This window comes from Camelina sativa, chromosome 13 (assembly GCF_000633955.1).
Source record: "Camelina sativa cultivar DH55 chromosome 13, Cs, whole genome shotgun sequence".
Taxonomy (NCBI): Eukaryota; Viridiplantae; Streptophyta; class Magnoliopsida; order Brassicales; family Brassicaceae; genus Camelina; species Camelina sativa.
The window spans coordinates 4375006-4394045 of NC_025697.1; the positions used below are offsets into that span (position 1 = coordinate 4375006).

At 38.2% G+C, this 19040-nt stretch overlaps 8 protein-coding genes across 10 annotated transcripts in view; 2 read left to right on the plus strand and 6 right to left on the minus strand.

Moving 5' to 3' along the window:
- Nucleotides 73-2770, minus strand: LOC104735095 (probable folate-biopterin transporter 6). The gene is made up of 5 exons (XM_010454813.2): nt 2660-2770; nt 1857-2522; nt 1634-1738; nt 1269-1439; nt 73-831 (listed from the first exon to the last, which is right to left on the minus strand). Exons 2-5 carry the CDS (start codon nt 2487-2489, stop codon nt 259-261), a joined length of 1482 nt encoding a protein of 493 aa, XP_010453115.1. The 5' UTR covers nt 2490-2522; nt 2660-2770; the 3' UTR covers nt 73-258.
- Nucleotides 2912-4027, plus strand: LOC104735097 (putative methyltransferase DDB_G0268948). The gene is made up of 2 exons (XM_010454816.2): nt 2912-3195; nt 3291-4027. Exons 1-2 carry the CDS (start codon nt 3046-3048, stop codon nt 3924-3926), a joined length of 786 nt encoding a protein of 261 aa, XP_010453118.1. The 5' UTR covers nt 2912-3045; the 3' UTR covers nt 3927-4027.
- LOC104735096 (transmembrane 9 superfamily member 8) lies at nt 3944-7146 on the minus strand. The gene is made up of 7 exons (XM_010454814.2): nt 6914-7146; nt 6234-6398; nt 6017-6126; nt 5811-5922; nt 5616-5728; nt 5383-5533; nt 3944-5283 (listed from the first exon to the last, which is right to left on the minus strand). The coding sequence occupies exons 1-7, from the start codon at nt 7052-7054 to the stop codon at nt 4126-4128; spliced, it is 1950 nt and encodes a 649-aa protein (XP_010453116.1). The 5' UTR covers nt 7055-7146; the 3' UTR covers nt 3944-4125.
- On the plus strand, nt 10081-11199 carry LOC104737926. Its single transcript, XM_010458173.2, has one exon. The coding sequence runs from the start codon at nt 10081-10083 to the stop codon at nt 11176-11178; it is 1098 nt and encodes a 365-aa protein (XP_010456475.1). The 3' UTR covers nt 11179-11199.
- LOC104735098 (CBS domain-containing protein CBSX3, mitochondrial) lies at nt 11887-13521 on the minus strand. The gene is made up of 6 exons (XM_010454817.1): nt 13402-13521; nt 12926-13199; nt 12699-12780; nt 12531-12604; nt 12388-12448; nt 11887-12290 (listed from the first exon to the last, which is right to left on the minus strand). Exons 2-6 carry the CDS (start codon nt 13187-13189, stop codon nt 12148-12150), a joined length of 624 nt encoding a protein of 207 aa, XP_010453119.1. The 5' UTR covers nt 13190-13199; nt 13402-13521; the 3' UTR covers nt 11887-12147.
- Nucleotides 13686-15489, minus strand: LOC104735100 (chorismate mutase 2). Its single transcript, XM_010454820.2, has 6 exons — nt 15380-15489; nt 15076-15292; nt 14614-14703; nt 14387-14530; nt 14215-14307; nt 13686-14120 (listed from the first exon to the last, which is right to left on the minus strand). The coding sequence occupies exons 2-6, from the start codon at nt 15283-15285 to the stop codon at nt 13878-13880; spliced, it is 780 nt and encodes a 259-aa protein (XP_010453122.1). The 5' UTR covers nt 15286-15292; nt 15380-15489; the 3' UTR covers nt 13686-13877.
- LOC104735099 (protein POLAR LOCALIZATION DURING ASYMMETRIC DIVISION AND REDISTRIBUTION) lies at nt 15434-17070 on the minus strand. 2 transcript variants are annotated; one of them, XM_010454819.2, is made up of 3 exons: nt 16747-17070; nt 16060-16580; nt 15434-15969 (listed from the first exon to the last, which is right to left on the minus strand). In XM_010454819.2, the coding sequence occupies exons 1-3, from the start codon at nt 16988-16990 to the stop codon at nt 15649-15651; spliced, it is 1086 nt and encodes a 361-aa protein (XP_010453121.1). In that variant the 5' UTR covers nt 16991-17070; the 3' UTR covers nt 15434-15648. The 2 variants fall into 2 exon arrangements, with proteins under 2 accessions (XP_010453121.1, XP_010453120.1); XM_010454818.2 differs by having other exon boundaries at nt 16060-16583.
- LOC104735101 (serine/threonine-protein phosphatase 7 inactive homolog) overlaps nt 17781-19040 on the minus strand; it is a 4265-nt gene continuing 3005 nt past the window's right edge. Inside the window, exons 6-11 of one of the 2 annotated variants that reach the window (XM_019234420.1) lie at nt 18877-19017; nt 18673-18774; nt 18398-18556; nt 18194-18265; nt 18072-18092; nt 17781-17970 (exon numbers count right to left, since the gene is read on the minus strand). In XM_019234420.1, coding sequence (XP_019089965.1) covers nt 17905-17970; nt 18072-18092; nt 18194-18265; nt 18398-18556; nt 18673-18774; nt 18877-19017 — 561 coding nt within the window. In that variant the 3' untranslated portion in view covers nt 17781-17904. Of the gene's footprint in view, nt 17971-18071; nt 18093-18193; nt 18266-18397; nt 18602-18672; nt 18775-18876; nt 19018-19040 lie in introns of both variants that reach the window. The other variant, XM_010454821.2, reaches the window with a different exon arrangement.

Sequence of the window (19040 nt, forward strand, 5' to 3'; positions counted from 1 at the left end):
CTCTAGGGGCAAACGCGTAAATTAATGAGATTTTATGTCTCTTAAAGACGTGAGTCACGTGACATTCGATAGTGATACAAAACACCGCGTATTCCATCAAATATATGAATAAACTACAAGCTGTTTCTAGTGGTTAGCTGCGTGTGGCTATAAATCCAAACAACGCGCATTCTCTTCTAAATTTGATAAAACGACATGTTGTTCTCATTTGTACTATACTACTATACTAAGTAAAATCCTCTGTTTTAGTTTTCTGCTTTACAGAAGGAGAAGTTTGATATCATCATCATCATCTTCTGATTCGTTCTTTGGCAACCCATCAGACGGCACAAGATCATCCAGATGATCGGAATCTGGAACGAGGAAAACGAAACACACGGTAAAGAGTCTCAAGAGATTCCTTATAAGAATCACCAGCCAGAGATTCCCAAACTCGTGTCTCGTGACACCAAAAGCGTGAAGAACAAACCCTCCACCCCATTTAGATGCAAGCTGTCCAAAACTATCAATGCACATGAGGAAAGCAAAGAAGGTGCCTTCGATTCCCAGAGGACAAAGCCTTGTGCTGAGAACCACCATCGGGATCCACCTGATCTTACTTATCATCCTCGACAAAGATTCTTCGGTTATCACAAAGAAGGAATCTGGTATCCCGAGTGTTAAGTTCCAGCGTTTGATGAACATGAGATCAAGCATTCCTGATGAGAAGTATAGAAGTTGTGCGAAGAAGAGTATGTTCCTAAAGGAATAGTCTTTGAGCTTCTTGTGGTATATAAGAACTCCAAACATCGATGCCAATGCTCCGATCGCGTAGATTATCCCCACAAACTCCTGCATTTAGCAACCAAAATAAGCAAGTTTGAATTAAGCTCATAATTGCATATTTGGATGAAGAATCTTATTAGATTGTTCAGAAACTCCACAGCTTTATATGCCAATGTAGAGGTAACACACCACCATAATTTCAATATCAATTCATTAAGCATACATCTCCACAACAGACCCAAAGACATGTATTTTTCTAAGGGAAAATAGGCTTTCAAGAGAGATGACTCCATGGATTTTTTAATATAAGCCAGCAAAATAGTCTCAGATATAATCCCTATAATATCATGCGATACCACCACAGTGTCAGTCTCAAGATTGCAATCTATAGGAACCTGCTTTTGCTAGATCTTTAATTCATGATCTTTATAAAAAGAGAGATCCTTCAAGTTTGTCATCTCAATATTTTAGCCTTGGCCAATATGTGGGAAAGAAGAACCAACCTGGGAAAAGGCGGGCCCAGCTGTAGGATCAGTGTACCAGTAGAAGTGGCCTTCATGAGTGCTGATGTTGAGAGCTAACGATATGAACATGTAAAGTGATGGCTTCCACACTTCAGGGTACTTTATTGTTTTATACATTCCCTTCACCGCTACTCCTAAGCCATCTGTGTCCTGACGAACATTCAAACGATTTCCCCAAGTTCCATCAAGATTTCAAAGTCATGGGATATATAGCAGGAGTTTTAAAATTACTCGGGCAGAAACATATAAAGAAAAGGCAGATATCTGTTTGAATTATTTTTGCTATGATGCCAATAAATTGTGAGTGAGATCAAAAGAGTTGAAAGTCCAGGCTGAGGTCTCACCTTCTTGTTTTTCTGCATAGGAACAGTAGAATTCTTTTTCTCATAGATGAAAAACCCGAGTATGACAATAGTTGCAGGCGAAAATGCTAATACCCCTAATGCTCCCTACATCACAAAGAAATGAAGAACACAGAACCTCTTAAAAGAGCAAATACAATAAAGCGAGATTTCAAGAATATGTCCTCAGAACGTGTATTACAGTAGCCAAAGATAAAGGGTCAACCTGAGGTCCAAGCCGATGAACAAAGACTCCACTAGTTGCGTATCCAACCAAAGCGCCAGCAGATGAACAAACCATGCAAAGGCTCTGTATATCAGGAGCCAAAGATCGGATATTGATGCTGTTTGTTGCGATACACGCGTCAATCACCACGTCTGCAATGGCCATAGCTGCAGATACACCTAAGAGGCAGCTCAAAGCCAAAGCAGCGGGCAACTTACCAAGGGCAACTACTGCAATCGCAGATACCAAACCAAGAACACCAGAAACTACAAAATAAGGCTTTCTTTTGTAACCTTTGATCGGGAAAACATCAGTGAAGAGACCCCAAATGGGTCTCATGACCCATGGAATGTAATATAACCCCACGTAAAGCTGCACAACCGATGGCTGTACTTGCTGGACATCTTTCCAATAATAGTCTGTGACGACTTTGAATATCGAACCGGAGAACCCTTGGTTTACGCCGTACACAAGGACCACACCAAGAACAAAGCTGAGGTTCAGCCTAGAGCACAGCATTTGTAGCCATTGGTAGGGCTGAAGCAGAACTGAGACGACACCAGAATGATCTGAAATGGGTTTTAGCAGAGGTTTTCCGTCTGAGAAGAATTTCTCAGTTTCTAGTGTTTCCATGGTGTTTACTGTTTAGGAGATGGGACATTGGATCTGAAAATATTGAAAGCAAGAGCCTTTAATCGTTATTTTCAATGTGGGTTTCTTTTAGACTTTCAAAAAAGCTTTATACATTCACACACGAGGAGAAAACAATAAATGGTAGTAGACTAATCCCACTTGACATGTACCTTTTTGACTTTGTAAGCAATGACGTCTTTCTTCAACTACCAGTCTGAAATTCTCCAAAAGCTGAACCAAATCGCAATATGGGCCAAAAAGAATCACAAACATGATCATAGTGTAACTGATAAATCTTTAAAATGATTCATCCTTACATCGGAGCTCAGAAATCCTAATCAACATCAACAAACACTTAAAAATCCAATAAAATAGAAAAGTTAAGCTAAGTATGTGAGCAGACAGCAGCTTCTTTGAAGGTCACACTATGATTGAGATGCCCACACGCCTAAAAGACTACTATATATGTTATGACTAGTGTGAGCCATGGCTAGAAACTAAATCAGAAAAAAAGTAAGAGTAAGAAAAAAAAAAAGAACAAAGAAAAACAGAGAACATGGCAGGATTGTTTGACAAACAAGCCGATCTATACCTAGACGCAAGACCTAATTACCCCTCTGAGTGGTTCTCGAAGCTCGCTGATCTCACCGATCACCACGATTTAGCCTGGGATGCCGCCACCGGAAACGGCCAAGCCGCTCTCGCCGTAAGTGTTTTTGATTTAGCCTCTCGCGTGTAAATGATAGCTACAACATGCATCAGATCTTGTACTTAAACAAGTTTCGCTTGGAGTTTTTGCAGGTAGCAGAGCACTACGAGAGAGTCATAGCGACGGACGTAAGCGAATCGCAGCTGAAGCTAGCAACGCCGCATCCGAGGATCAGTTATCACCACACGCCACAGTCGATGACCGACGACGAGCTAGTGGAACTAATCGGAGGAGAGAACTCGGTGGATCTAATCACGGTCGCTCAAGGCGTACACTGGTTCGACCTCCCTAGATTCTACGCAGTCGCAACGCGTCTCCTCCGCAAGCCCGGCGGAATCATCGCCGTCTGGGGATACAACGACGTCATAGTGAGTCCAGAGTTCGACCCCATCCAGTATCGTTTCCACGCCACAACGCTGCCGTTTTGGAAGTATCCGTACATCCAGCACATCTTCGATTCGTACGAAGCATTGCCGTTTCCTTTCGAAAGTGTGGGGATGGGATCTGAAGGGAAGCCGTTGAAGCTCGAGATGCCTAAGACGACGTCGTTTGAAGGGATCATGAGGATGTTCAAATCATGGTCGTCTATCGTCACGGCGAGAGAGAAAGGAGTCGAGTTGTTACCGGAGAGCTTAGTGAGAGAGCTTGAGCAAGCATGGGGAGGAGCTGATGTGATTCGTCCCGTCGTTTATAAAGCTTTTATGATCGCAGGAAAAGTTAGAGTTTAATCATAACATTGCAAAAATGCTGATAAAGTGTTGTTATTGGACAAATCAAACAAAATACACTATCGAAAACGTTTACATATATATTAGAATCCTTTTTGTTCGTTCTGCAACAAAATAGAACCTAAAATTGCAACAAAACCGTTTTTAAAAAGAAAAAGAAGAAATTGTTCCTGTGAGCAGATAGGATCATCATAATCCTCTAATCGATCTTAACAGATGAATAGATGAGCCTTGTGAACCAGAGACAAGCGTAGAAACCAATTGTTCCTGTGAGCACAAAAAATGCGTAAGAAGCGATGAGCATGTACCCAAAGTAAAGCATCGCCGACACCAGTTTGGTGATCTGAAGCTTTGTGAAAAAGTAGAACGTCGCGTAGAGGAAGAGATAAAGAGCTGATGAGCCTGATGTCAAGTAAGATCTCCACCACCATAGGTAGTCCTCACTGCAAAGCTGGAAGTAGCACAGTACTATGGTTATCTCGGCGCAAGTAACTATGAGGATTACAAAGACGAGGAAGAGGAACCCGAAGATGTAGTAGAACTGGTTAAGCCAGATGGATGTAAGGATGAAGAAGAGCTCGATGAACACTGCACCAAACGGTAGGATTCCTCCAATGAGGATTGAGAATACCGGGTTCATGTACCAAGCTTGCTCTGGGATTTGCCTCGGGATTTTGTTGGTTTTCACTGGGTCATCAACCGCTGGCTTCTTGAACCCGATGTAACCCCCAACAAAGACGAGAGGAACTGAGATGCCAAACCAGAGGAAGATCAAGGCGAACATTGTCCCAAAGGGCACAGCCCCCGATGACTTCTGTCCCCAGATGAGAGCGTTTAGGACAAAGAAGATGGCTGAGACAACTGCAGGGAACAAAAAGGCTGTTCTGAAGGCGATTCTCTTCCACTCCGTTCCTTTGAACATTTTGTAGAGACGTGAAGAGGCGTAACCAGCGAAGAGACCCATGAAGACCCAGAGCAGGAGCATTGCAGTCATCAGACCACCCCGATTGGAAGGAGAGAGAAACCCGAGCATGGCAAAGATCATTGTGACAAATACCATGCCTAAACATTGGACCCCTGTACCAACGTAGACGCAGAGCAGATCTGAATTGGTTGGAAGCCTGAAAACATCACCATGAACGAGCTTCCATCCTGTCTCTTCTTGAGCTTCTTCTTGAGTCTCTAACTCGTTGTATCGTGAAATGTCACGGTACAGGGTCCTCAGCATTATCATCGCCACCATACCAGACAGGAACAGGACGATCATCAGAGAATTGACGATAGAGAACCAGTGAATTTGGTTATCACTCATCAGAAGATAAGAATCCCATCTAGATGCCCACTTCACTTCACTTTCCTGGACCAAAATAGCAGTAGAAAATCAGAAAAAGAATAATGAGAACCTCGATGACATTTATTTAAGACACAAACCATAGCGGACTTAAGAAAAACTTGCCTGGAAATCGACATCATATGTGAAGATAATCTCCTTCTTTTGTTCAACTTCTTGAGGGGTAGCCGAGCTAACAACCAGACGTTTTGTGTGAGGATCACAGGTCGTGAGACGGGTCTTCTCACTCCACTCTCCCTCATACTCATGCTTCACACTATATATTAAGGGAAGGAATATCAGCACTGAAAGACAAGGGATCTCAAGAGATGTTCAAATTATGAATAAAAGAATGGCACCTGTAAGGTTTGACCTCAAATCCCACGATTCTTGCAGCATCAGTTTGCACATCTCTGTGATAGCGGACTGTAAATGACAAGTGATTGTGCATAAAGAACTTCTGCTCTTTGCTCTGCGTATGCAAAAGGAACCTTAGAAAATCGAGCTATTTAAGAATGAATTCCATTTAGTACCAACAATCCAAACATACTTACCCCCTCGTACTGGCCTTTAAGACCAACATGATAACCGAGCTGATAAACAACAGAGGGAGAACCCTGGTCCACTCTTTCAATTGGAACCACCAGAGGAAGGTTGTCGAGGATCCTAACACACACAAGAAAGACTTGTTAAAAAACTGACAGAGGAAAGTATGTTCCTCATACAGAGAATCAAAGAGAAGTTTCTATATTGGTCTTACATGTTGACTCGGTACTCATCATCAATCTTTTCTTTAAACGCTTTTGCTGTCTTCGCATCAAGAGTGACTCGGCCGAGAATATTGCACATTTGTGCCTCCCGCATTTTAAACTGCAATTAATTCAACTCCGCAAGGTTAGAGTTAACGTACATGAATAAAGTTTTAGACAGCCTGGTCAATTACAATACAAATTAAAAAAAATGCAACAGAAACTAACCGTATATGGGGCATTTTCTATGCGGTCACCCCGAAGCACTTCTCCAAGATTCTCAGTACTGTCCACTATCTTCTTAGGGCGAATAAAAGGAAGGGAGTAATACGAGTATGGAAGCTGAGTCTTTATTGAAGTTAATTTATTCACTTTCACCTTCAGCTCATCACCCTGCATAGCATACAAAGAGAGAGCAGAAAATAAGACTCAAAATTCGAATATGATTCCATCACTTCTGCTCTTTTAGTAAAACCATGCAAGTATACTTTGTTTGAGATTCGTAATAAAACATGCAGAACCGACACTGCACTTATACTCATAACTTGGATTTGGTAGCAATGCCTAAGAACCTAACAAAGCCACTCAAAATTAAAACGAATATGGCTAATCCTGAAGAACAAATATCGATGTAGCTCGCCTAAGATGCGACATTGTTCAGATCGAGAGACTAATGAAGCATAAACGAAGTAAAATTAAAGCATCAGCCGAAACCAATCACACATTCTCTGAGATTACATGCTTAAAACCAAAGTCGGTGCATCACAGCACACACCAATCTCATATTCTATCACTTTCCCGAGGATCAAATGCGGACTAATCCTAAACGAAATCGAAACGCGAGATCCAGGAGATCCAATTCAGATCTAAAAGCCTAGAAATCTAAACGTTTTTTTTTTGTGTGTTACCTTCTCGAAATCCTGAGGAGCAACACCAGGGAGATAGAAAGAGTGAGCGCCATGGATGAAGAGCAGGAGAATCAAGGCGATCGCGGATCCAGAAGATTCCGATATCCTGCTACTGCTCCTTCTTAATAACTCCATAGCCATGGCTGTTACTAGAGCAAAAGGAAGAAATAACCAGATCTGAAGCTACGCTACAGTTGTATATGACTCTTATACGCTTCGAGAGACTCGAGACCAAAACCCGCCTTGAAATTGACTAATACATCCCGGTTTATATTTCCGGTTCGGCTCGTTACACTTTGATCCTTATCAACCATTTATAATTCTCCACGTCAGCAAAACGCATGAAGTCTTTCTACGAGCTGTACAAGCTTATATAGCCAATGGGCCTAACTCTATAAAACCCACTCTATCATAAACCATGATTAATTTAAAACCCAATCATAACTAATCAATCAAAACTCAAAAGCATTGCTAAATGGCAAATGCTGATGAATGAAAGCTGAAGCTTTGTCTAATAAAATTTTCTATTTCACTTGCTGCTTCGTTGTATGATGTCTGATTGTGATCCTTCATCCAAAATGTTAAAATAGTGCCTCATCTATTAGAGTTATGACTATTACTGATAGAAATGTTCAATGCTTGAAACAGAAACAGATATAATCAATCAAAATTCAAAACTCAAAAATCATTGCTACATGCTGATGGATCTCGTACTAACATTATCTGATAGTATAAAAAAAACTTTCAAAAAGAAAATTAAGCAAACAAAAAAAAATGATCTAATTAGCATTAACGAGGTTTCCGATTTTTTTAATCGATTATAATTACTAGAAAATCTATCACTTTATCTATTGGACTTCGATTACTTGTTTGTATTTTGAATATGATGAAAGATTCTAATCTACTTGAAAGTAGTTCTCACACTGCTAATATTAAATGATTCATTCATTACACAATCTAACAAAAAAACAAAACATACATGACGAAGGAAAATTAGGGAAACATTACACAACCAAAACGGTAGATAATCTAAGATTTTTAAGTTAAGAGGATGAAATCACTCTAATTAGCCAAAACGATAAGATCAATAAACCATACTGCCGAAACATTACACAGTTAATATTAAATGATTCATCCATTACACAATCTAACCAAATAAAACGAATACATACATGATGAAGGGGAAATTAGGGAAACATTACACAACCAAAACGATAGTAGATAGTCTGAGATTTTTAGGTTAAGTTGATTTATCTTATGGTTTTGGCTAATTAGAGTGATTTCATCCGGTTAACATTGCACAGTTGTACCTCTTCACAATAGCAATCACTTTCTTCTCTTTCTCAAAGTTAGTCAGATTGGGCAGAGAATCGTAAACTTTGTAGGACTCGTCGATGATTCTGTTTCTTTTCTCCTTCATAGAGGAAAAGCAAATGACCACCTGATGATGGGAGAGAGCGATGCGAAGGTTGGTCAGAAAAGTTAAAGAGTGTTTGAATGTTGTTGTTGGAAAGGAGAATAGAGGTGGAGACATTGTTAAGCGAGACATTTTTGTTTTCAGATGGAGAAGATGTGAAAACAGAGAGAAGATAGGGTTGAGGAAGAGAAGAGAAGAGAATTGGGTTTAAACAAAAACGTGAGTACAAAGTTTTCTTGGGGGTTGAATTTCTACTGCAGGCTTTTAAGAGACATGCCAACATAGGAGGAGGTTACGTCAATATTAATGTGAGCCAGTAATTGAATTCTCTACATTCATTTATTTTCTTCTTCTTCTTTAAACATATAATAGGTTACATAAAACACATATTAGGAACCAAAATGATGTGTAGAAGAATTGGAGATTTAGTTATTTTCTCATATTCATGTGTTTGTTTGTCTTGCTTTTTGCTTGAGTAGGATCTTTGATTTAAATTTTTGGTTGACAACGTTTCTAACATTAGATTAGTGAGGCAATTAGAAGATATTAATGAATATTCTCAGTTAATTTCCATCTTATGTGATACTATGGAGGTGTTTTATTTGCTTTATAGTTCCTGATGATTAGGGTGCAAATGGTTGAAGAGATTGAACAGGTTGAAAAAAATTATTCAACCAATTTTCGCCATTTGCATTGAAAAGGTTAAAGAGGTTGGAAAAAACTATTCAGTCAGTTCAACTTAAAAAACTTGAAAAAATAAACTAATAGTTGAAGAAAAAGTGAGTTAAAAAGGTGAGTTGAAGAAAAAGTGAGTTGAAATAGTTAAAGACTAATACTAGGCTGCAAATAGTTGCTTATAATTGAAAAAATGAGTTGAAAAAATGAGTTGAAGAAAAAGTGAGTTGAAATATTTAAAAACTAATACTAGCTGCAAATAGTTGCTTATAATTGAAAAAGTGAGTTGAAGAAAATTAGGTTGAATATTATTCAACTCATTCATCTATAAAATAGTGATTGAACAAGTTGGAATATTTTTGCTGTAGGATTAGTTTATTTTTTTAACTTTTTAAGTTGAATGAGCTGAATAGTTTTTTTCAACTTGTTCAACTTTTTTAATGCAAATGTTAAAAATTATGGTAAAGTAATTTTTTAAAAAGTTAAAATAAATTAATTTTAAAAAATCTGTTTTTAAAAAAAAAATTATGGTAAAGAAACTATTTGATTTGAGTCAAAGTCTTACAAGACATTCGAAATATGCTTTAAATATTCTCTGATCCAAATTTAAACTAATATTTTTAAAACAAAATTAAGGAAATTTGTTTCGATTTATTCACGAAATATTTAAGAATTTGTATAATATCCTTAATAAAATTTATATATAAGACGTCGCTCTACGCAAACCGGAATGAACCAATAACGTTGCTCTATGTTTGTATAATATCCTTAATAAGTTTGTATAATATCCTTAATAAGTTTGTCTAAACAAAAAATAACATGAAAAAAAAAACAAAAAAAAGCAAAAAAAAAACTTGACGGGAATTATGGGAAAGAATACTCATAATGACGGAAACTTTGGAAATGGGAAACTTGACGAGCAAGTTTTTTTCTCTCTCTATTATTGATGTAGGGTTACGTAAATGGACAAACAAACAAAATCACCAATTCTTTCTTCTACGCTTAGGTTTTTTTTTCTTTTTTCTTTTTTGCCTTCTATGTTTTTGTATTTTTCATTAAGAAGATTGTATAATTCATGTCTCTGCTTCTCAACCAACCCTCCAAGGTCTGGCTTAGGAAACACACGTTGGTAAGATCCTCTCCTCTTGCCTCTAGTGGTTTTTCAACAACTTTGCTGCAATCCCCTCCTTGTTTCGTCGCCGGCCCTGATCCTTATGGAAACCTCAAATATGACACTACTATTGAGAGGAGGAGTGCCAACAGGAGTGAGTTGGAGTTGGTAAAAAAGTTGCCTGTGAAATCGGTTTTCAATGATGCAATGGTAGTGGTCGGGTCATCTCATGGCTGGGCTCTGAACAAGGGCGATGGAAGTCTGCGTCTCCAAGATGATCTAATCCCGGTTGCATCGGTTACGGACCCAAAACGAATCCCTCTGCCTCCTTTTGTCACTCTGCCTCAATGCCAAACCCAAATTATCACCAACGTGTCCATGTCCTCATCTTCTCCAGGGGATGAGGATTGTGTCGTGGCTGTCAAGTTCTTGGGACCTCAAATCAGCTTTTGCAGACCGGCTCATAGCAACTCTGAGTGGATCAACATCAGAATCTCAAACCCCTGCTTCTCCTCCTCCCGTGTTATGTTTTCCGAGAAACATAACAAGTTTTGTATGCCCGGATCTGGAGGCCATCTTATTGGATCATGGTATCTCGGCAAACACAACGACGATCCCAAGCTGCAGACTGTGCACTTCAAAAAACTTCCCAAACTGAATAAGGCCAAACGCAAGCTTTTGCATTCTTGCTACACGAGCGAATATTTGGTGGAGTCACGATTCACAGGCGAAACTTTCATGGTCAAGTGCTACAAGAAGACCGCCAAGATCGTCGACGGTATTGCGAAAATGGAAACAAAAGCTTTAATGGTGTTCAAGCTAGACGAGGAAGGAAACGCTGTTTACAATGAAGACATCAGAGATCTCATCATGTTCCTCTCACATTCCGAACCTTTTTGTGTCCCTGCTAGCTACTTACCCCTCCAGATCGATAACAGCGTTGTCGCAATCTTGGATGTTGACGAATTGGCATTAGTCAACATGCATGAAGACTTCTTCATCGACAATGAAATAGATAGAAAAATCATGTCCCCTTACTTTATTCCACCTCAGTTTATATAGACTAGTTTGTCTGGAATTGAGTTTGAGTCATGTCTTTTGTTTTATAATCTTTCAAACTTCAAATTTGGAATTGAGTGTTTTAATTTGAGTCTAAACTTCAGAGAAGTTGCAACGAAATTAATCAGTAGATAACACCAGTTTAAACATCTACTAATGAAGAGTTAAAGAGATTGAAAACAGCAGAAGAGAAGTTGATGAACGAGTAAGCAGAGCCTTCACTTCTAACTTTTAAGTATAACACATATTGAAAGATGCTTTGGTTAACCTTGATGAAATTTTTGGATTTTGCCTTAGGTAAGGCAATCATAATTGATTAAACTAATCAATCAAAACTCAAAAGCATTGTTAAATCTCGTACTAATAAGTACTGTGTATATAACACACGGATGTCTTTAAGCAAAATATTCGTACGGTTTATATTTTTTAGTGATCATCTAACTAGCATATACTATGCGTTTTCAAGATTGTGTTAAAAAACTTAGAAGTGTGGTTTAAAGAGTATTATTTACCCAAATATTATGTTAGTTTAGTCACATGAAGGTTTGAAGATCAATAATATATGAGGTTTCAGATTTTTGATCGATTACAATTATTAGAAAATCTATCGATTTATATATTGGACTTGGATTACTTGTTTGTATTATAATTTAATGAAGGATTCTAATCTAACTGAAAGTAATTCTCCCACTATTAATTCATAACACAATCTAACAAAAAACAAACATTATAATCATTCAAAAGAGATCAGAGTCTTTGGTTTTATTATCTTGCAGAGAAAGCGCAAGAAGAAGAGAAGGCAAAAGCACAAGGCCATCGTTTTGACAAGTTAAACAACGAAAAAACAAACATCAAACAGAACACAACAACAACAACAGGACAGCATATATACATTGATCTAAAAGCTTTTCAGATTCAGCAGGAACTAGACCAGAAGCAAACGGTGACTCTTGTCTTACCAATCTTCAAGATCTAGTAACCTCCCTGAATAAACGCATTTAGGCGCTGAAGCTCCTCTCGATGCTCACTCACCACTGCCCGGACCACATCTCCTATGGACACCATTCCGATCATGCCCTTGTCTTGGATTACCGGAATATGCCTGATTCGGTTATCTGTACAACATTGCAAGGTCAGGAAACCGTATTTCAATAGGTTCTAAACCCAAAAGTTTTGTATATTCGATGAAGAAAGTATAAGTTTCCTGGTTACCTGTCATCAGTTGCATAGCTCGCAAGACCTTGGTCTCCGGTGTCACGGTGATAAGCTTATTCTGCAATAGCCAGTTCACAGATTCAGTCAGTTTCAATCCAGAGAAACAAAGAAAACTCATATATAACCGTGCATTTCCATACCTCTTCAGTCATAATGTCTCCAACTTTTGTTGATTTGGAAGATCTTCCTTGCACTATGATCTTCCTTAGGTAATCTGAATAAAAACCACAATGTCGTAAATGAATCACACAAATCAAAATACACGCAACAAAAACTTTCCTTGTAGGTCCAGTCCAACAAAAATTTACCTCTCTCAGTAATGATCCCAGCAAGAGCTTGTTGCTCACCAGGTTTCACAACCACCAATGCACCAACATTGTGTTGTGTCATCTAAAACAAAGCAAACACGTCAAAATTCCAAACTAACACATGGAGAGATGTGTATAAGTAAATCTAAAAGGGTACATCAACAACAACAAAACACTATCACATCAAGAGATATGAGTATCTAAAAGGGTGAAGAAGAGTAGCATACGGATTTAACAGCATCATAAACAGTGTCATCAGTAGTACACCAAAGCCAAGATCCATCAGCACTTTTGCCTTTGGCTTTCATGACATCAGAAATAGTCGTACTCTCGAATCCAGTTTCCTCCATACGAGCAGGTTTAGTTGATTCATAGCGTGAACCAACAAACACAGAAGGCTGAATAGCCGGGTTAATCACACGGAGATGTTGCAGCATAGAACCTTTCACAACATTTCCACCAGAGACGAAGGATCTAACCACAGCTTGCATCTTTTTCCACCTGTGTGTCGCAATCAAAAACGAGATCTATAATCATCTGATATCAAAACTCTACGAATCTAATGAAACTAGATCGGATATAGAATGGTCTCAAACTGAATGTATCTGATCGGCAAATCCCAAAATAAGAAAGTTTCCTAAATCTGACTGTTAATACTATAGCTTCAGAGATAACGAAGAAGGAGAGAGAGATTGATTCATACCTGAGCTGAGAGAAGAGATCGTAGTTGAGGTAGAGCTTTGAGAAGAACCCTAGAGTATGAGGAAGAGACAGCTGACCAATACTGAGTTGAGTGGGGAGAGTTTGAAGGGTTCTTATGGATAATCATCAAATATATAAATAAAACCATTTTTGATAGCGAAGTACTGACGACTTTTTTTTTTTAATTTCTTTTTCCTTAAAAAATATCTTAATTTTTTTAATAAAGTGATGACTGTTCATTCAATTACTCTATCACATCCAGACAAATATCAATAGGCCCACTCGTAAACTTTAAATCCAGGCCCACTTTAACAAGGCCAGATTTTGATACAATTGAAAACAGTTTTACTTGGGTTCCTTATTAGCTTTTTACTGTTTTACAATGGACTCACATAATTTTCCTTATCTTTTACATGGCACTGTTTTACAATGGGGGAACTCATATATTCACTCATGTGATTTGCTTTTTACTCAGATTCAATCGAGACGACGGAGAAGATACTCAACCTCAACGAGCTTAGTGAGAGGGATAAGCCATTCGCCATAGATGCGAGAAACAACCAACGGATCCACTTTATACTTCTTCTCACTCTCATCACCAGAGTCAGAAGAGATACACTTCACTTCTTGTCCAAACGTTTCTGCTTTCTTTTGGACTCTCTTTTTAACCATTTCTTCTACTTTCTCAAACGTCAAAAGCTTCATTAAAGCCTCTCTATCCTACACAAGTTTTCCAAAACCAAACGCGTATGGTGTGTGAGTCACTTCATATGAAACCAAATCCAATCCACACATTGTGACATATAAAATTTACCTTAGCGCGAATAGCAGGCTCGTAATCTTGTGGAGCATCTCTGAATTTGACCTCAGCTACAAATTTACCGTAGTGAATCCTTCTTGAAATAGCCTTCACAAGATCAAATCAGACACAAAATAAACCACATGTAGAACTGATCATATCTATGAACTCAAGATGATCTCCTTACTTGTAAACAGGCGAGATCACTAGCAGCAGTTGATGGATAGTTTCCATCATCGCCTGGTTTGACGAACAAAGGAAGCACTTCTTTAAAGTAAACATCCCAAATGCGTTTGTTTATGTTAACGGATAAAGCCTTAGGATGCAAAACCTAAACAAGAGAGAGAGAAAGGTTTGTTAGATTTAAAAGCATTCAGAGTTCTAAGGAAAAAGCTAATAGGATTTACAACATACCGTTGGATATTTGTGAGTAGGAAAAACCGAGTGAGGAATGTTGTTGTCAAGGAAGAAAGGATTCTCTTCCGGGTTTTCATATCTTCCTACCTAATAATACACACATACATAGAGACTTTCAAGTGAACCAATCTAGAGTACATAAACTAATGAGATGAATGTACCATGCATAAAGACACTCAGAACAGCCAACATCGACATATAGTGAGGTTTTATAAGATAAAGCTGGAGTCTTTTTTTCGCAGATCCAAAACCAAATTCTGACAAGAAGTTGTCACACAATAAGAGACAATGCCAAGTTATCTTCTTTTGCAATGGAGAGTATATACAGAACAAGCAAACGCAATGCTAATTCAAGAATCCAGCTTTATTAAAAACCTTAATCAAATTGACCTGTATCTTGGTTTCAGCTAATTCCATGAAACAGTCTTAAGGATCAGTTTTTTAAGATGGGGAATGAACCTTAGCTTGGAGGACTTCAATCTCTCTGACGAAAAACTCGGTGAGAGAAGAGGAATTCTCAGAATCCTCGAAAGCAGGGGAATTCAGGGGAAACTGAGATCTTTCGATCAAGCTGAAGACTATGGTGTCTTCTTGCCTAATCAAAGATTCCCTGATCGATTCAAGACTCAGTACATCGGAACCCGAGTTTGACTCGTTGACTCTTGCCATCCCGCTTCTGCAAAACGCCAAAATTCCGACAAGATAAAACATCGCCGTCATCATCGATGTCGTAAAATCTACAGATGAAGTTCAAAGGACTTACCTTGAACAATGAGTCAACGAAGCTTCTTCTTCTTCCTCTGCCTTCACTTTCTCGTTTTTTTGAGTCTCCTCGGATATATGCAAATTTTTATTTTCTTTTCTCTATGAATATTAATTTATTTATTTGTTCTTTTTTATTCACAAATTTGGACGAATTGAGGATATAAAGGCAAATCTATTAATTAATATGTTGCTTCTTCACAAAAAAAAATTACATACTCTGTTTCACTTTTTGTAATGAAAACAAGAAATAACAAATACTATCTTTTCTCACCTAGAGACAGGGTAAGGGTGAGTTCGAGAGCTTGAGTTGATGATTCTAGAAGAAGGTTCTGGAATACGTTCAGAGACTATATAAGCAGTGTCTTTCCACCAAGAATTTTCTGTCTCTTTCAACTGAAGCCTTTGTTTAGCATCTTCCAATGCAATCTCTAACTCTTTTATTTCCTCTTCTTGTCTTGTCTCCATTAGCTCGTGTAGTCTTCTCTCCAGCTCATAAGGACACACTCCTTGTTGTTCCTCCATTAGTCCTGGACACACGTGTCCGAACCTTGTTCCTTCTGAATCTTCTTCACTCTTCTCTGAAACCTCCTGTGTATACATGATAGTTCCATTAGAGAAAGGTTCTCAATGTTATGTTACCTAAATCTCAGATAGTCAAACTTTAGACAAGTACTCTACCTTAAGATTAGAACATTGACCATCATGGCCTTGACCAATCTGAAGAAGCTCAAACTCAGCTTCAAGTTCAGCTTCAAGCTGATCCATATCACCTCCAAAATCATCCCCTCGCTTAAACACATAATGTGATAAAGACCCTTCACCTCCAACACTCATAGATGTCTCCAGGATCTGTGGAGAGTAATAGTGATCAGTAGTAGAAGACTCAGGGCCATCTACAACTTCACTAATGGTAGAATAAGCAGCAGACGTTTCACTTCTCTCTTGCTTCCCAAACTGAAACCTTAGCTGTTTTCGCCTTAAATCATCGTTGTGAAACTTTAGAAACTTCTCTATATCGTTACGTAACTCGACAAACTCTTGCTGTTTCCGCCTCAGTTCTTCGTTCCGACGTTCCATAACCTTCTCTAAATCGTTCCGTAGCTCAACGATCTTGTGAATCTCTTCTCTACCAGTAGCGATCAGATGCAGGAGATAACAACTCACTCCAATACTAAACAAAAATTCCCTCCTTTGCAATTCTACTATAGACCAAAAGAATATGTCACAAATCACAATTGACAGACAATTATAATAAACTGATAATTCAAATTGGCATCTTAAACAGTTTTTGCTAATAGATTGAATCAAAGATCATTCAAATCAGTAATCTTGCAAAGTGAAATGAAAGATTATTCATGTGGTTACCGGAAGAGTCGAGCGTACGTGGAGTCGAATCTGAGGATTGGCCAAGTACTCCTAGATGAACATCATCCTCAGAGCAAGTTTTGATCCTCACATCATCACAGGGTGACACGCGTGCTTCAGCCGTAGCCGTCTTCTTTCCTTTGACCTTTCTCTCATGTGGGGAGAACCATCGAGATACGATTCTCCGTGGCGAAGGAAATCTGATCCGGATGCATCTTGCTCTCACTCCACCACCGTCATCCATCGGAGGATTCGAATATTTCACCTCCGAGATCAATCGTTAAAGAGAAGAAGATAGAGAGAGAGAGAGTTTTAAAAGAGAGAGAGAGGAATGATATTAATGAGAATCACGAGGAGAGGCAGAGAGTGTTGTGTTCTTTCAACTTCTTCAATCTACAAACCAATAAAAAGCGTTTGGAGGGAAACTTTTGAATTGGTTTTGGTAACTCTTTTAATGCCAATCACCTCTCCTTTTCCCAATTTATTATACTAGTAATTAAAAATCTACATATAATTATTGGCTTGACTATAAAAAATCTATGACTCATTTGGTCAACTCATTCACTTTTTCTTCTTCTTTTGACAAATGGTGATTTAAATACTTAAAATAGTGATTTTAGTACTATGTTTGAAGATGATCAAACCAGGTCATAAATGGTAAACGAGCAACGTTGACCAAAAGAAAATGGTAATAAAGTAACACAAATTCAGTAATATTATTATTGTCACATTTTTATTTTTTTTAACGGCTGGCCGGCCAGTGATATTGACATTTGTTGTTTGTAGACCATCATTTATAGTAGTAGTATCAAATGTCCTTGGAAAAAGACCATAATAAATTCGAAACAAGTTGGTGTTTGTTTTTGTTTTGAATAAAGAATCTTTTCAATTTTGGATCTGCCTTTACCGTAGCTTATTCCCGATGAAGTAAGCAGCTGATCATAACTTTGTTTGATAGTTAGATCAATTTGTAAATTTCACAAATCCTTATGAGGGAAAATAATGAATTTGGTAGTACTGTTGTAGTAACGAAAAAAGCTAAACCAACATTTATTACAGTTGACTAAAATGTTTTAGTTGATTTTTACAGTACAAAGTTAATATGGAGAACAAAAGGAAAAAAAAAAGCAAAATCGTTGGTTCTCAAGTCTCAATGGGTCAGAGCGAAGATGACATTTGGCTTATCACCTCCAATGTGGCTTTCGTCTTCGTTAAATGATCCATCTACGTTTTGTTCAAAACACACTCTTATTAGTTCAATCACCAATTCTTTACATTTCTAAAAAATCAAATATGTTTTCTGAACTTTGGTCTCCAGGGCTTACCAATTCCTTCTCTCTGTTGTCCTGCGTATATACAAAAGACAAAATCCACAGGTCAGTCTTTTTTACAAGAGATTACCTGCTTGTGAAGAAACTAAAAAAAGGGGTTTACAATGTATTTATACCCTAGTTTGAATCTCCTGTTTGAGAGCGCTTATCAGTCTAAACAAGTAGTCGTAGTTGGATTTGTGAGGCTCCTGCCATCATCGCAATCATACACAAATAATCAAGATCTTCATCATAAACCATTAATAGAGACATGCAAATAATCAAGATCCTCAGCATCATCATACAACGATCAATAATGTTTCATTATGTTATGTTATTACCTCAATGTTCTCTGGAAGAGGAAGACCTTCAAATACTTGAGGAGGCTCTCGAAGCTGAAGGATCTGACTCGGGTCATTTGGCAATGGAACGGTCCAAGAAGGCGGATTAGCAATCCCAATTGATGCAAAACCGTTTCCAGTTCTGTTCTCCCACATTTGCTGTTGTTGAGTTGAAGATCTATCATTTATGACCTGATGTTGCAACTATGAAAGAAAACACAAGAATAAGCCTAAGACAATTGGTACAAAATGTTCGAAATTACCAGTGTTTTTACCCTTGGAACATTTTCGACTGTGTACGAAACAAATCTGGGTTCTGTGAAGTTGGGAGGCTCAAGAACAACATATGCCCCTTCGTTTTCATAGCTTCTTGAACCCTGAAAGTGAAAATTAACAAAAGAATCAACAAGTTTAAAAAACAACAGGAACAGGTAGCAGTCGGACTCTGTTTGTTGTAAGAGGAGGCTAAGGGAAATGACCTGTGAGAACATTGAAGCACTGAAGATTGTGCAAAGCTTTCCAGATTCTACTTCATGATCTATGGAGTAACCGCTTAGCATGTTTCCCATGTCTTCTCGATCTGCTCGTGCATCAGGGCCTTCATGTGATCTTATAATCATCTAAGATGGAAAACAAACAGATA